Source organism: Chiloscyllium punctatum, chromosome 40, assembly GCF_047496795.1.
Source record: "Chiloscyllium punctatum isolate Juve2018m chromosome 40, sChiPun1.3, whole genome shotgun sequence".
Lineage (NCBI taxonomy): Eukaryota > Metazoa > Chordata > Chondrichthyes > Orectolobiformes > Hemiscylliidae > Chiloscyllium > Chiloscyllium punctatum.
In genome coordinates, this window is record NC_092778.1 from 46902755 (window position 1) to 46916630 (window position 13876).

The window sequence follows — 13876 nt, forward strand, 5'->3', positions numbered from 1 at the left end:
TTACACCAAATCATTTTACTTTGTTTTGCTGTTATCAGCAAGTTGTAAAGTACATAACAGAAGAGTTAAATTATAAAACATTAATTTTCCCAGTGAAAGGCTTATAGAAGAAAGTTTAAATTAATAACAATTCCAAGTAGTCCTGAAAGCACTTTCATACAGAAGGACATCTAAGTGAATAAAAACTGAAGTTGTGATCAATTATTGCACTTTAAGACCTTTACTACATTTACAGTACATTCTTCAGTTTTAGGCCACTTCAAACTATAAAAATTTGATAAATCTTGTAAATCGTATAATCTATCAACCTTGAGTGTTTACCAAGTTAGAAAGATTTCAGATCAAATGAATTGAGCTTAATTTGCTGTCAGCTGACCATGGCGGAAATTGATTTGAACAGGAGAAATGGTCTTCAAGCATTTCTTGTATAAATTCAGACTCCAAAAATGAATGAATCACCCGAGGAAATATCAGGCCATCTTAGAAGAAAAAGTGCATTTTCTAGTTTTATTCAGCGAAAAAAATTTAATCAGGTAGTTGCAGAACCTCATTGATGGCAGTCATGGAGTCATGTCCTACAGTGAAAACAGCCTGCAACTAGTGACAGGACCATGCAGACAGTTTTGGGATTTACTGTACATCAGTCCATAAAGATAATTTTTTTAAAGTATCATTTTCCATCCATTAAATGGATATGGCATTCCATAGGTACAGGGTCAATTTTTAATCTAGTATTAGGTGAGGTGTCAAACCATTATTCCACCTGATCCCATAGGTTTCCTGTCTGGCAAGTTACTTTGATGTTCGCCCTCATTCATCATTTCAACTCATCTGTCTTGTGCTGAAAAGAGCATCTTATTCTTGAAGTTCTCAAAAAAGAAACATCTTAATTTTATTCCCATTGTTCCAGAGGTAGCAGTCAGTTCAGATAATCAAATGCAAACACTACCAAGTGGCAGTTAACGACGAACAAGATTGACAAACTACTTTCTTTAATACTTCAGAGCAGAGCCATTGTTTGGTATCTTGCAAGTAGTGTGGCTGTTAAAGATTTCTGATCATAAATACACCTATTCCATACACTCCTTTCTTTAACACTCATATGTATAAAAGATCAAATTTAACATATTAACAACTAGGCAAGAATACACAAAGTCAAACAGTACCAGTGTGCAAGATTGCTAAAACATTTTAACAGTAATGTGATCTCACTATACATTAGTTACACAGTTGTTAAAACTCATTCTGTCTGTTTAGATACAAGAATATTTACTTATATAAGCATTATATATTTAACAGTTTTAAGTATTGAGTTTGGAGGAAAATGAAAAATTGGATCTCGAAATAACAGAGGACTTTTCCAAGTTTTACCTTCAAATCGATGTACTCTGTAGAAATAAATATGTCATGTTTTTGAGAGTTGGAATTAGTTTTAATGTCATTGCAGAAAATTAGTATTTAAAAGATTAGTCCAGAGTTTAGTCTCCCATCATTGACCAGCCCAACATGAATTGGTAAAGTTTCAATTATTAAATCTTTTGAATATTCCTGTATAATTTAAATAAAATTCATGGGTTTTCAGGCTATGAACTGTTACCTGATGTCAGGTTTTAATTGCCTTGTATTAAGAAGGCTTTCTGAAAATATAAATTTGACATCATTTCTAGTTTTTCTTATAATGCAATACCACCAGTTGCTGAGATTATCATTGTTTGCAGTGAAGTTCCATTAACAGCAGTATTCAGAGCAAGGCCAAGAGAGCAGTCTATGGTGATCAGTGCAAAATCAGTCTTACAGTATTCCTAGAGTCAAGAGTTATACAGCATTGAAACAGATATCCTAATCTAAGGAGTCCCATTTGCCAACTTGCATTTTACTGAAGTTTCCAACACTAAGTTTTATCCTGGCCATTAATGCATCTGTATGGACTTCAGGAAGGCGTTCAACAAGGTTCCCCATGGGAGACTGGTTAGCAAGGTTAGATCTCATGGAATACAGGGAGAACTAGCCATTTGGATACAGAACTGGCTCAAAGGTGGGTGGTGGTAGAGGGTTGTTTTTCAGACTGGAGGCCTGTGACCAGTGGAGTGCCACAAGGATCAGTGCTGGGTCCTCTACCTTTTGTCATTTATATAAATGATTTGGATGTGAGCCTAAGAGGTACAGTTAGTAAGTTTGCACATGACACCAAAATTGGAGGTGTAGTGGATAGTGAAGAATGTTACCTCAGATTACAACAGGATCTTGACCAGATGGGCCAATGGGCTGAGAAGTGGCAGATGGAGTTTAATTCAGATGCTGCGTTATGGGAAAGCAAATCTTAGCAGGACTTATACACTTACTGGTAAGGTCCTAGGGAGTGTTGCAGAACAAAGAGACCTTGGAATGCAGGTTCATTGCTCCTTGAAAGTGGAGTTGCAGGTAGATAGGATATTGAAGGTGGTGTTTGGTATGCTTTCCTTTATTGGTCAGAGTACTGGGTACAGGAGTTGGGAGGTCATGTTGCAGCTGTACAGGACACTGTTGGAATATTGCGCGCATTTCCGGTCTCTCCCTATCGGAAAGATGTTGTGAAACTTGAAAGGGTTCAGAAAAGATTTACAAGGATGTTGCCAGGGTTGGAGGATTTGAGCTATAGGGAGAGGCTGAACAGGCTGGGCCTGATGGGTCTGTTTCCATGCTGTACATCTCCACGACTCTAATAGTTACATATACTACAAATCACCATAGCTACAATCAGCAACTGGACCCCAGTCTTATAGGTCTTCAATAAACGCAATTTAAAGTTAAGGTGCTTAGTGGATCCAACCTTCAAATTTCCATCAGAAATACAGGGATAATTTAATTGCAGTTTTTCCATTTACCTGTGACTGCAATCTGTTGGCCAGGCAAAAGAAAATATTCATGTTAGGTGGCTGAATTGTTTTTCTATCATGGTTGGATTATGATGGGTATTTCAGTCATCCTATCACTTACCCTGCTGAAAACATGAAACTTTTTTAACTTAGTATCTTTCATGACCTAATGATGACCTGAAGTGTGTTTTTCAGGCAGGCAAAGCAGCTAATTTGTACCTGGTGAAGTCCCAGTGATGAACAATCAGTTAATTTATTTTAAATTGTGTTGGTAAATCCATAATGCTATTAAACGACTGCTTTTAGATTCCCACAAAGTATAGAAAAAGAAAAGTGCTTTCCATATCATTTAAAAATATACGTTATACAATTAATACCAGAGTTGCTTTCAGGTGTCAAATCTCTGCATCACCTTAGAATTACTCAAACATAGTTTCTAGGCACCAGGAAAGTGAAGCCCTTTAACACAGATACTAATGATATTTTAGAGGCTTGACAGAACACTGAAAAATTTAGGATAACATACATCAACTAAACATTGTGCTTGGAATGGTAGATGCTGTAAATATTTGTATAAGTTTCCAGAGTGGTATTCACACTATTTGTATTTGCAAACCTCAGTTCAATTTTGCTGATGGGCAACAAAAATGTTTAGTTATAGAATTCCAAACTTCAGTTTAGTGTTAAACCAAAATTCTCTTTAATAGCCTAAACGTCTTCAGTAAATTTCTGCTGAGTATTTAAAATATCATTAGGTTTATAATACCGTATCATGAACTTTGCAATGTTATCAGTTTGAAAAAGATGAATAAAGTTTTGACAAATCTGTTCACTTGAATTGTGAAGCACTAAACAGTACATATATTACCATGTTTGGGAAGACAAGAGAGTACTTTTAGCTGTTTAATACCAGGTTAAGGACCTGGTTCTTAGCCTTGTCAAGGGTGTTGGTAGTAAATAAGCAAAACACAAGTATATTGTTCAACATTAAACCATATTGCCTAATTGAGTTTCTTGCTATAGAATATTTGTAGCAAATATTTTCTCATGACAACACTGCGTTGGATACATTTTACACATCTTTTGCTGGATTATGGGTGACTGAATTATTATTGAGACGTCTATTAAGAGGAAATCTTTACTTCTACATAAGCTCACTAGTGAAAAGATACACAAAGTTTACATCAGAGTGGTGCTGGAAAAGCACAGCGGGTCAGACAGCATCCGAGGAGCAGGAAAATCGACGTTTCGGGCAAAAGCCCTTCTTGCTCCTCGGATGCTGCCTGACCTGCTGTGCTTTTCCAGCACCACTCTGATGTAAACTCTGGTTTACAGCATCTGCAGTCCTTACTTTTGCCTAAAAGATACACAAATTCCAGCTTTGTCTCTACAGTATTGTAGAACTAAGGAACTGAGCTGCATCTCTTCATTTTAATCACATTTTGAGTATTAAGCAAACACTTCAGTTATTTTAGTTAGCTATTTAGTCTATTTTAGCTGTGAGTTCTGTGCTAGATTTCTGCTGTTTTAAAACAGCAGATCACAGACAGTAGACAGGAATGATACTCTAAGGTAAAAGTCCACAGACAGTAATGACATTTTCACTATAGTCTGATTGATAATTTAGGAATAAAACCTATATTTAGTGTGGAAGCAAAAAGTATAGACAGTATTAGTCCAGCCATCTCAAAAGCAAAAGGAATATAAAATGATAGCATGGAAATATGTTGAAAAGTATCAAGGGCCCATACAAATGCCAGTTTCAAAATGGATCTAGACATTGTTCTTGGATCTGAGTTTAACCTTTGGATTAGATACTTAAAGTAGAATTAGATGTTTGTGCAGGTGGTGACAACTGTTAGACTTAACATTCAGTCACAATGGAGCAACAATCATTGAATATACATTTGAATAATAGGGTACATTTGATGAAGCTGTAGTGGGAATTGAGTGTGCTCTAGTCCTCAGATATACTCAAATGCTGTGTATGTGTGTTTTTGGAAGGGACTAGGGGAAGATAAGAGAAACAAATGCAGATTGTAGGGATAAAGGCCTATAATAAATGACACCTGCAAGGGGACCACAAATGGGACTTCACGCCTGAAGAAACATCAATGGAGAAGAGTCCTTTCAGAAAGTAGGAACAATTCTAAAATAGTACAGAAAAGGAAAATCTGAAAAGCTACTGCAAGGTAAGAGAATATGGCACAGGCTCAAGCTGACAAAAGGCAAATTTAAGGCTGATTTGTCACGCAATTGGAACAAATGTTCCAGAGAAGTGATGTAAATTTTAAGGTTCTTTGCTGTGGAAAATAGCATTCCCCATCTTACTAACCTTGCATAGTGTCTGTGCATATTAAGACTCATTTCTAATCTCTACACTATATATTTCCAGTCTTCAATTGTGAGATCAACAGTAGACAAATTCTATTTTGATTGCTGTATATTTTATATTTGCATTTTGGCCCACACACAGTTTCTGATTGTATTCATTATCTCATTTTATGTACACTTTTAAAGATAATGAAAGTATGGTCACCTGTAGCAGCCTGTTACATTTTAGGCATCACATCATGTAACCACCAAAGCAAAATACTTCAATAAGTAACAAGTGAAATGGAAAACACCTGCAAAATGTTTGAGAGAACAAGCGTTGACTTCCAATGCCTCTATTCCATGCAAAAGTGCACATATCCCTTGCAGTAAAGCAAGGTAAATGAATACAAATTCACAATTATTGCTTAATCTTTGACGTGTTGCAATTGATAGAAATACTGTTTCTTTACTTTTGGTTGCAGGCAATGATCAGACTTCCTAATTGAGTATCTTGTAGTTTGTTACATAGATCTTAATCTGACTATAATTGGGAAAAGTTGCAAGTGTACAAATTAAGAACAAAACACACACACACACACACACACACACACAAAAACATTGCTTTAAAAGGTAGCACTTTTTACAAATAAAAAGAAAATATATACAGTACAAACCAATTAATATGTTGATTTTTCTTCAGATCAGTAAAGCTTTGGCCGATGCATTTAAAATGTGTCACAAGTGGATCAAATCCGGTTTGGTTTTAGGAAAAAATAAATTTGGTTGGGCTGCTACTGTAAGATGTGCATATACATGTAGCATATTTAAAAATGAAAATCAGAAAATGTTGGAAATGCAAAGCAGGCTCATCAGCATTAATGAAAAGGTTGCGTTAATCTTTTGTCTGGCATAAAGACCGCTGACAGTTCTATATCCAAAACGTTAACCTCAGTCAAAACAGTTAATGTTTTCGATGTGGATCTTTGTCCATGTCCTTTTCTACTTTGCTGATGTGGATGGGCCTGCCAATATTTTCTGTTCTTATTTTATATTTGCATCTTCTCAATTGTTAAATTTAAATAGCAGAAAAAAGGAGTGAGAAATTTTGAATTTTAGAATTTGACTGAAAATGAGTCATGTAGCCCCACCAGCTTTAAATATCTCTAGCTGGGTATAAAAAAAAGATTTTGGAGGAAAACAATAGAAAAGGAGTTTGTAGAAGGAGCAATGATTAGAAAATAAAATTAAGTGTGTACACATATCCATCCCTGAGAGAAGAATTGAATGGGTACAGTGAGTTGACACGTATGACTATGGCTTCCATTCCTGATGTTAAAACAAAATCTATTCTAGCATATTACTGTTTCAAATGCACATGCCAATGAGCTAGAGGCTTGTTCCTTCAAGATCACCAGTCATAGCATGCATCCTTTTAAAGAAGCAAGCTCTGGATTTTTCAGATACAAAGCTATTGACCTGACACACACCATAGATATTGCCTGACCTGCTTTTTTCCAACAGGTTATGTTTTTATAATCTCCAGAGTGCTACCTCCTATATTCAATAAAATAATGACCAATGCATTCAGATTTTCCCCCAAAAACAATTGCTTTGGTTAAATATTAAGCATCAAAGTGAATGAATTTCTGACTAAACTGTAGAGCACAAGCATCAGGATCTTGAAAGATAACAGCTTTTTCAAACAATGAATGTGCTCTAACAAAAAGTTTTTCCTATATCCCTAATATTAAGATTCACTGTAAATGCTGTACTCTTTCAACTGTAAGATCTTTTGTCCCACCACCATTTATACAAGAGCATTTCTGTAGTGATTAATTTGGATATTAACATAAATAATATATTAATGAATATAAACTATCAAGAGCAGTTTGTACAAAAGGTATGATTGCTTATATAGTATTAATTTAAAATGGCATCTGTTGGTTTCAACTGCATGACCGATTGAGGATTACTTTTACAACTTGTGCACTAAATAACTGGTGCCGATCTGTCATTTGTTATTGTTGGTCGGAGCTTTACTGTAGCAAAAGGATTTCCTCCACTGAAACAGGAAAAAGAAATCAAAATTAAAAAGATGAACATATTACTAACATAACTTAGACAATATTTCATCACAATAACAAAGGAATCCATCATGCAAACATTATTCTTCTAGTTTTACCACACAAGGTTGTAAGTAGGAGTAGGGTTATAATATAAAATATAATACAAAAATTATACACATTATACAAAAATTAGAAACAAAACATACAAAAATCATTTGCAAAATGTAAAATTTCTGCACGCACAATGCACCTGGACCTTTAAGATTATTTTGCTCTGTATGCAATCTTGACAATTTCTTTAATCTGCATAAAAGTAATTGCATCCTTGAAAAAGAATTTCAAAGAACAACTTATTTTTAATTTGTGTAACTCTGGGATAGATAAATAGTGAGGGATTTAGAGATAAAGGAATTCTTACTGTATCCAGGAAAGTTTTTAAAAGCCTGTATTTGGAAAGTCCTACAATAGGGAGGCCAACAATGAAACCAGTCAAGTGGGACAGCATTTCAGCGGTAGTGACCATAACTCAGTAAGGTTTAAAGTAATCACGGAAAAGGACAAAGATGGACTAGATATAAAGGTTTTGGACAGGGGAAAGGCAGATTTTAATATGATAACATGGCCAAAGTGGACAGGGAGCAGCTACTTGTAGCAAAATCTACATCAGAACAGTGGGAGATTTTCAAAAAGGAAATAGCTAAACTTCCGGGCCAACATGTTCCCGTAAAAGGTGAAAAGTTGTCAACAAATTCTGAAAACTCGGCGTGTCAAGGAATTCTCAGGATTGGACAAGGTGGAAAAGGGAAGCTTATAACAAACACAGAGGACTCAAAACATCTGAAACCCTAGGAGGTGCAAAGAAAATACTGAGGGTTACTTAAAAATATATAATTAGAACAGTAAAGGGTGGGGTGGGAATGAAAAAGTAACTAATGGGTAAAATAAAGGAGTGTTGGGTTCAGTAAAGATTTACAAGGATGTTGCTAGGGTTGGAGGATTTGAGCTATAGGGAGAGGCTGAACAGGCTGGGGCTGTTTTCTCTGGAGCATCGGAGGCTGAGGGGTGACCTTATAGAGGTTTACAAAATCATGAGGGGCATGGATAAGGTAAATAGGCAAAGTCTTTTCCCTGGGGTCGGGGAGTCCAGAACTAGAGGGTATAGGTTTAGGGTGAGAGGAGAAAGATATAACAGAGACCTACGGAGGAACGTTTTCACCCAGATGGAGGTACGTGTATGGAATGAGCTGCCAGAGGAAGTGGTGGAAGCTGGTACAATTGCAACATTTAAGAGGCATTTGGATGGGTATATGAATAGGAAGGGTTTTGAGGGATATAGGCCGGGTGCTGGCAGGTGGGACTAGATTGGGCTGGGATATCTGGTCGGTATGGATGGGTTGGACCGAAGGGTCTGTTCCTATGTTGTACATCTCTATGACTCGTTGAAATTAGAACCTATGGAGAGTGAAGTAGCAAATCTTGTATGGAGTCAGAGGACATAGGTGAGGTTGTAAATGAATACATCTGTATTCGCTTAGGATGACGTAGGGATAAGGGACAGAAAGACTGATATATTTTAGAAGAATTTATGAATAGCAGCATTAGTAGATTTGGTGGTCTTAAAATTGGATAGAATAAAGCCCAGGTGAGATTTATCTCAGGCTGCTGTGGGAGGAGATTGTTGAAGGCAAGGGGAGGGATCATTGGAGCCCTGACATTAAATTTCAAATCCTCTGGAAATAGGAGGTGCCAGAGAACTGAAGGACGGCTAAAGTGATTACATTATTCAAGGAGCGTGCTCAGAATGAACCAGGGAACTATATACCAGTGAATTTAACATCAGTGATAGGGAAACAATTGGAATAAAAACTTGATGGATAGAATTAATCTCCACTGGTTGAGACTGGGGTCAAGACAGTAAGAGCTGATGAGGTCCAGGGCATTTTGGCAAATGGGATCCAAAACTGACTTAATGGGAGGAGGCAGAGATGATGGTCAGAAGTTGTTTTAGTGAATGGAAATTTGTGTCCACTGGCATTCCACAGGGTTCAGTACTTGATTCCTCGCTATTTGCAGTAGACATTAATGATCTAGACACGAATATAGTTGGTTTGATCGAGAAGCCTCTTTATGTGTGATACAACTCTACTCCATGTAATTTTTTTTTAGATTAAGTGATATTTGTGAATCAAATAAAAATGTTTGACGGAGTGTGCATTGCTGGCAAGGACAGTGTGAGCAGTTTCCTTCAACTGCTGCAGTCTGTGTGGTGTAGATACGCAGAGTACGTTACAGAGATCCAGAATTTTGATTGTGAATAATGAAGAACAGTTAATAAACAGAATAATAAATCAAGATGTTGCATAACTTGGAGGGAAACATGAAAATGTTGGTGTTTCCACATGCATTGTTCTAGGGCAGTGCTTGATAAAATGTTTCCCATTCCAAGGATTGAGAATTGCATGATTTCCATCCATGCCATCTAAGTGTGGAGAGCCTGGAGAGTTGTGTTTTCATGAGGGGAAAAGGGGATGCTGGTGAGCCATGAGAGTGACGAGAAAGAGGTTAGGAACAGGAATCAGTTTTAAAGATCAGTTAGATCACTCACCATTCAAACAAATGCAAGGATTCAAAGGCGGCCTGCTGTTGCAAAGGCGGATTGAAGCAAAAGGACTCTCACTTTGGGAAGCACTTTGGCAGGCATGGCAGAAGCAGGAAAATAATTTTGGGTTGGGGTGGGCAGGATGTGAATTATTTCTAAGTATTAACATCACTATTTCCAAGAAAAGTAACAAACAGTTCAAAAAACCTTAAAATTCCATCAACTTCTGACTAGCATGAAATAATAAAAATTTTTATTTACATGAATATGGATGAATTTTTAAAGCAAGATTACAGTAATGAAATGAGTATTTAAAAAAATGAAACTAGGCTTTTCATTGAAATAAGATTTCAGGTACAGAATTCCTTTGAGTCTGGGTTGAGACAACTGTCAAAGTTTATACAAATACCTTAGGTCTCCCACATAGACTTATTTTCAGCCATCCAGCATTATGATTAAAGAGGTATTCATGTCTTGAACTGTTCCATCCTAAAAACATGAACACCGGCTCCTGATCAAGCAGAGAGCTCGTGCAGTGCAAGGTAACATATGGCAGCATTGAGCAATTACTATACTGCAGATGCTGGAAATCTGAAATATAACAAAGTGTTCGAAATATTCAGCATGACAGGTAGTATCTGTGAAAAGTAACAGAGTCAAAATTACAAGTTAAGACAAAATTGAAACATCGACTCTGTTTCTCTCCATAGATGTTGCCTGATCTGCTGAGTATTTCTATCATTTTCTAGGAACAATAATTGTTGTGATAACATATCCCTTACCTAAGGAAAGGTGGTTTCATGATGCCATTTGGCTCCGAACTCTGTAAAAAGGAAATGGAAGTTTGAAGCTGCATGTCTATGACAAAAGGAATGCTTCAAGTTTACAATCCATGACAATTGGCAACTGCTGTTGTGGCAATAAAAACTGTAAAGAACTTGCGTTTACAACCTGGAATGTCACAAAATGCTTCACAGACAAATGTAAGCACTGTTGGAAAATTGGGAATTTTAAATGCTGACAACACATGAACAATAACTAGAATTTCCATGTGTAACTACTCTCTAATGTTAAATTAACAGAAATATCTCCTGAAATATAAATTAAAAATAGAAATACCTGGTGTTTGTGTATCTAGCTTAATCATTTATGCACTAGGATTCCATCATGTAACCCTTACAGCTGATTTCTTATTTGGAATGATTGATTTTCAATCATTCAATAATTCAACATTCTGATCTACCTAAGTTATAACATACTACCATCACTTAAGTGTTACCACTGGCAGGGAGTGTCTATTCAACCAACCTTGAAAAAGATAAATAATTGGAAGAGATAACTAGTGAAATATTTTTTATTTTATAAGTCAACTAAATTTGCTTGTTTGTATGGGCAGCACGGTGGCTAGCATTACTGCCTCTCAGCGCCAGGGACCCGGGTTCAATTCCTGCCCCTGGCAACTGTCTGTGTGGCACATTCTCCCAGTGTCAGCGTGGGTTTCCTCCAGGTGCTTTGGTTTCCTCCCACAGTCCAAAGATGTGCAGGTCAGGTGAACTGGCCGTGCTAAATTGCCCATAGTGTTAGGTGCACTAGTCAGGGGTAAATGTAGAGGAATGGGTTTGAGTGGCTCTTCGGAGGGTCGGTGTGGACTTGTTGGGCCAAATGGCCCGTTTCCACACTGTAGGTAATCTAATCTAATCCATTTTTAAAAAATTCTTACAAGAATTATAATTGAAATATTTCTGATTATTTAGTTGCTAAAATATCATTATGGTTTTTGGATAAAAGTTACAGAAACTGACAGCTTAGGGACTAGAATTATAAGTAACTTCAACCAGAAAAGATAATGATGGTTCAGTTTCCTCAAAGTCAGCAGATCCAGTGATAGCACTGGTATATGCTGTACAAAGGCAAAGCAGAACCATTTTGTGCCAAATTATAAAAGATCATTTCATTTCATTTGAATGGATAAGAAAATAAAGTACTTGTTTTCGTGAAAATAGATCAAATTCTCTCCTGTACTGCATGCTCTGCTTAGAAAATATAGACAAACTACTGCTTCAGACCAGTTGCTCACCTCTTACAGTACAGATTTTAATCACAGGAGGGCAGTATTTAACTGGAGAGGTGTGATGCAAATCATTTCTGGAACAAGCTGCAACAAATCTTCAGGTATTAAAATCTGCTTTGCACAGCAGCTTCAATAAGTTTTAAACAAACAATTCGATGTTCCAAACAGTCGCTTCTTCACCAGACATTAAATCTCTTGACATCTCCATCCCCTATCAGGGCAGTGAGAGCTCTGAATCTTTCTAGAATGTCAGTTCAAACAACCTTCATCCATCATTACCTTCCTCCACCTGGCTGAACTTTTTTTTCTTTATCAAACAGCTACTCCTTTAATTCAATTTACTTCCTCCAAATAAAGTGCCATTATTTGGATCCACACATATCTTAGCTACTTCTGCCTTTTTCTGGGATGTGTGAAGCATTCCCCTTTTTAGGATATACTCAGGTCCTCTCCCACGACACTTTTCGTCATATTTTGATAATTAGAATTCCTCCTTTCACCACAGATTGGAAAATTTAATTAACATAGTTTCCATCTTATCCCTTTCTATCCTTTGCACGCGCAGCACCAACATTTTACCTACTCCAGTCTTCATTTCTGGGATAGGTCATCAAGGACATGTTGCTAAGAAAGAGATACATTTTGAAGATTTTCTTCTTTCATCAAGACAATTCACAAGAATACTCACGAAACCAAAAACAATGTACATATTGTACAAGAGGAGAGTGCTGATTGGTTGGCAAGTGGACTTCGATTGGTAGAGACTCTGGCATGGTGAATGCAACTACTAATGATAATTGATAGTTAATGGCTGGAGTAATTTTTAGAAGCTTCCCATAACCAAAGTTAAAAAGACTTGTCTATCATTGCTGGGATTATCCTTACAACCTTTCTTGATCAAGGCTGTAATGTTTGAAATTCTTCAGTCTACTGGCACCTTCTGAGTCCAGGGATGAAGACAGTTTATGACTAGCGCCTCCAAAATTTCTACCCTGGCTTCCTTCAAAAGCCTTGGATGTATCTCATCTGGTCCTGGTGCATTGTCACTTTTGAGAACCAACAGTCTATTAAAGACCTCTCCCTTACTAATTTTGAACACTTCTAGTGACAGAGTTTCCTTCTGTCACAATGGCTTGAGCAACACCTCTTTTTAAGAGAGGAATGCAAAGCATATATAACACTTTTGCCATGCCCCTGCCTCCATGTGTAAATCCCCTTTCAGTCTCCAATTGGCCATACCCCTCCTTTAACCATTCTTTTACTACTTATACGCCAGCAGAAGATTTAGGGATTCCCTTGATGTTAGCGGCTTGTCTTTGCTCATAATTCCACTTTTTCTCTCTTATTTGGTTCCTTGCTCCCCTCTGAACCTTCTGTATTCCTATTGTCAAGTATAGATCAAATCGCTCTGAACCTACACCAAATGGATTGCAAGGCAGCAGTTTATTCCCACCGTCTCAAGGACAACTAGGAATGGACAATAAGCGCTGGCCCAGCCAGCAATGCCCACGTCCCATGAGAAAATTTTAAAAATCTTTATACAATCAATATTGTTACTTTAAGTCATTAATAAGCCATGAACTTAAAAAAATCCTAAAACATGTTCCGTGCAGTGTTATTGGAGGAATGTCTGCACTTGTGCAGTTTTTTTCAAAGGTATGGTTGAACACTGCCCAACCTATAACCTTTGCCACCTGGAGGGATAAGGGAAGCAGGTGCATTTGAACACTAACACCTTCAAATTCTTGTCCACATCACAAAGCATTCAGATTTGGAATCCATCATAATTTCTTCATGGTTTCTGGGTCAAAACATCTTCACCACATCAACTGCAGTGGTTCAAGATGAAGGCCAGCCACCACGTTCTTACCTGGGGAGTGATTGCTGGCCATGTCCAGATCACAATAATTATTTTACACAAATCTTGCATGGCAAATGGCAGAATCTCAAAATAATTAGACAACTGGTA

At 37.0% G+C, this 13876-nt stretch overlaps 1 protein-coding gene across 1 annotated transcript in view; it reads right to left on the bottom strand.

Annotated features, from left to right (window-relative positions):
- baiap2l1a (BAR/IMD domain containing adaptor protein 2 like 1a) overlaps positions 1 to 13876 on the bottom strand; it is a 149636-nt gene continuing 135760 nt past the window's right edge. Inside the window, exons 13-14 of the mRNA XM_072559825.1 lie at positions 10619 to 10659; positions 1 to 7233 (exon numbers count right to left, since the gene is read on the bottom strand). Coding sequence (XP_072415926.1) covers positions 7161 to 7233; positions 10619 to 10659 — 114 coding nt within the window. The 3' untranslated portion in view covers positions 1 to 7160. The remainder of the gene's footprint in view (positions 7234 to 10618; positions 10660 to 13876) is intronic.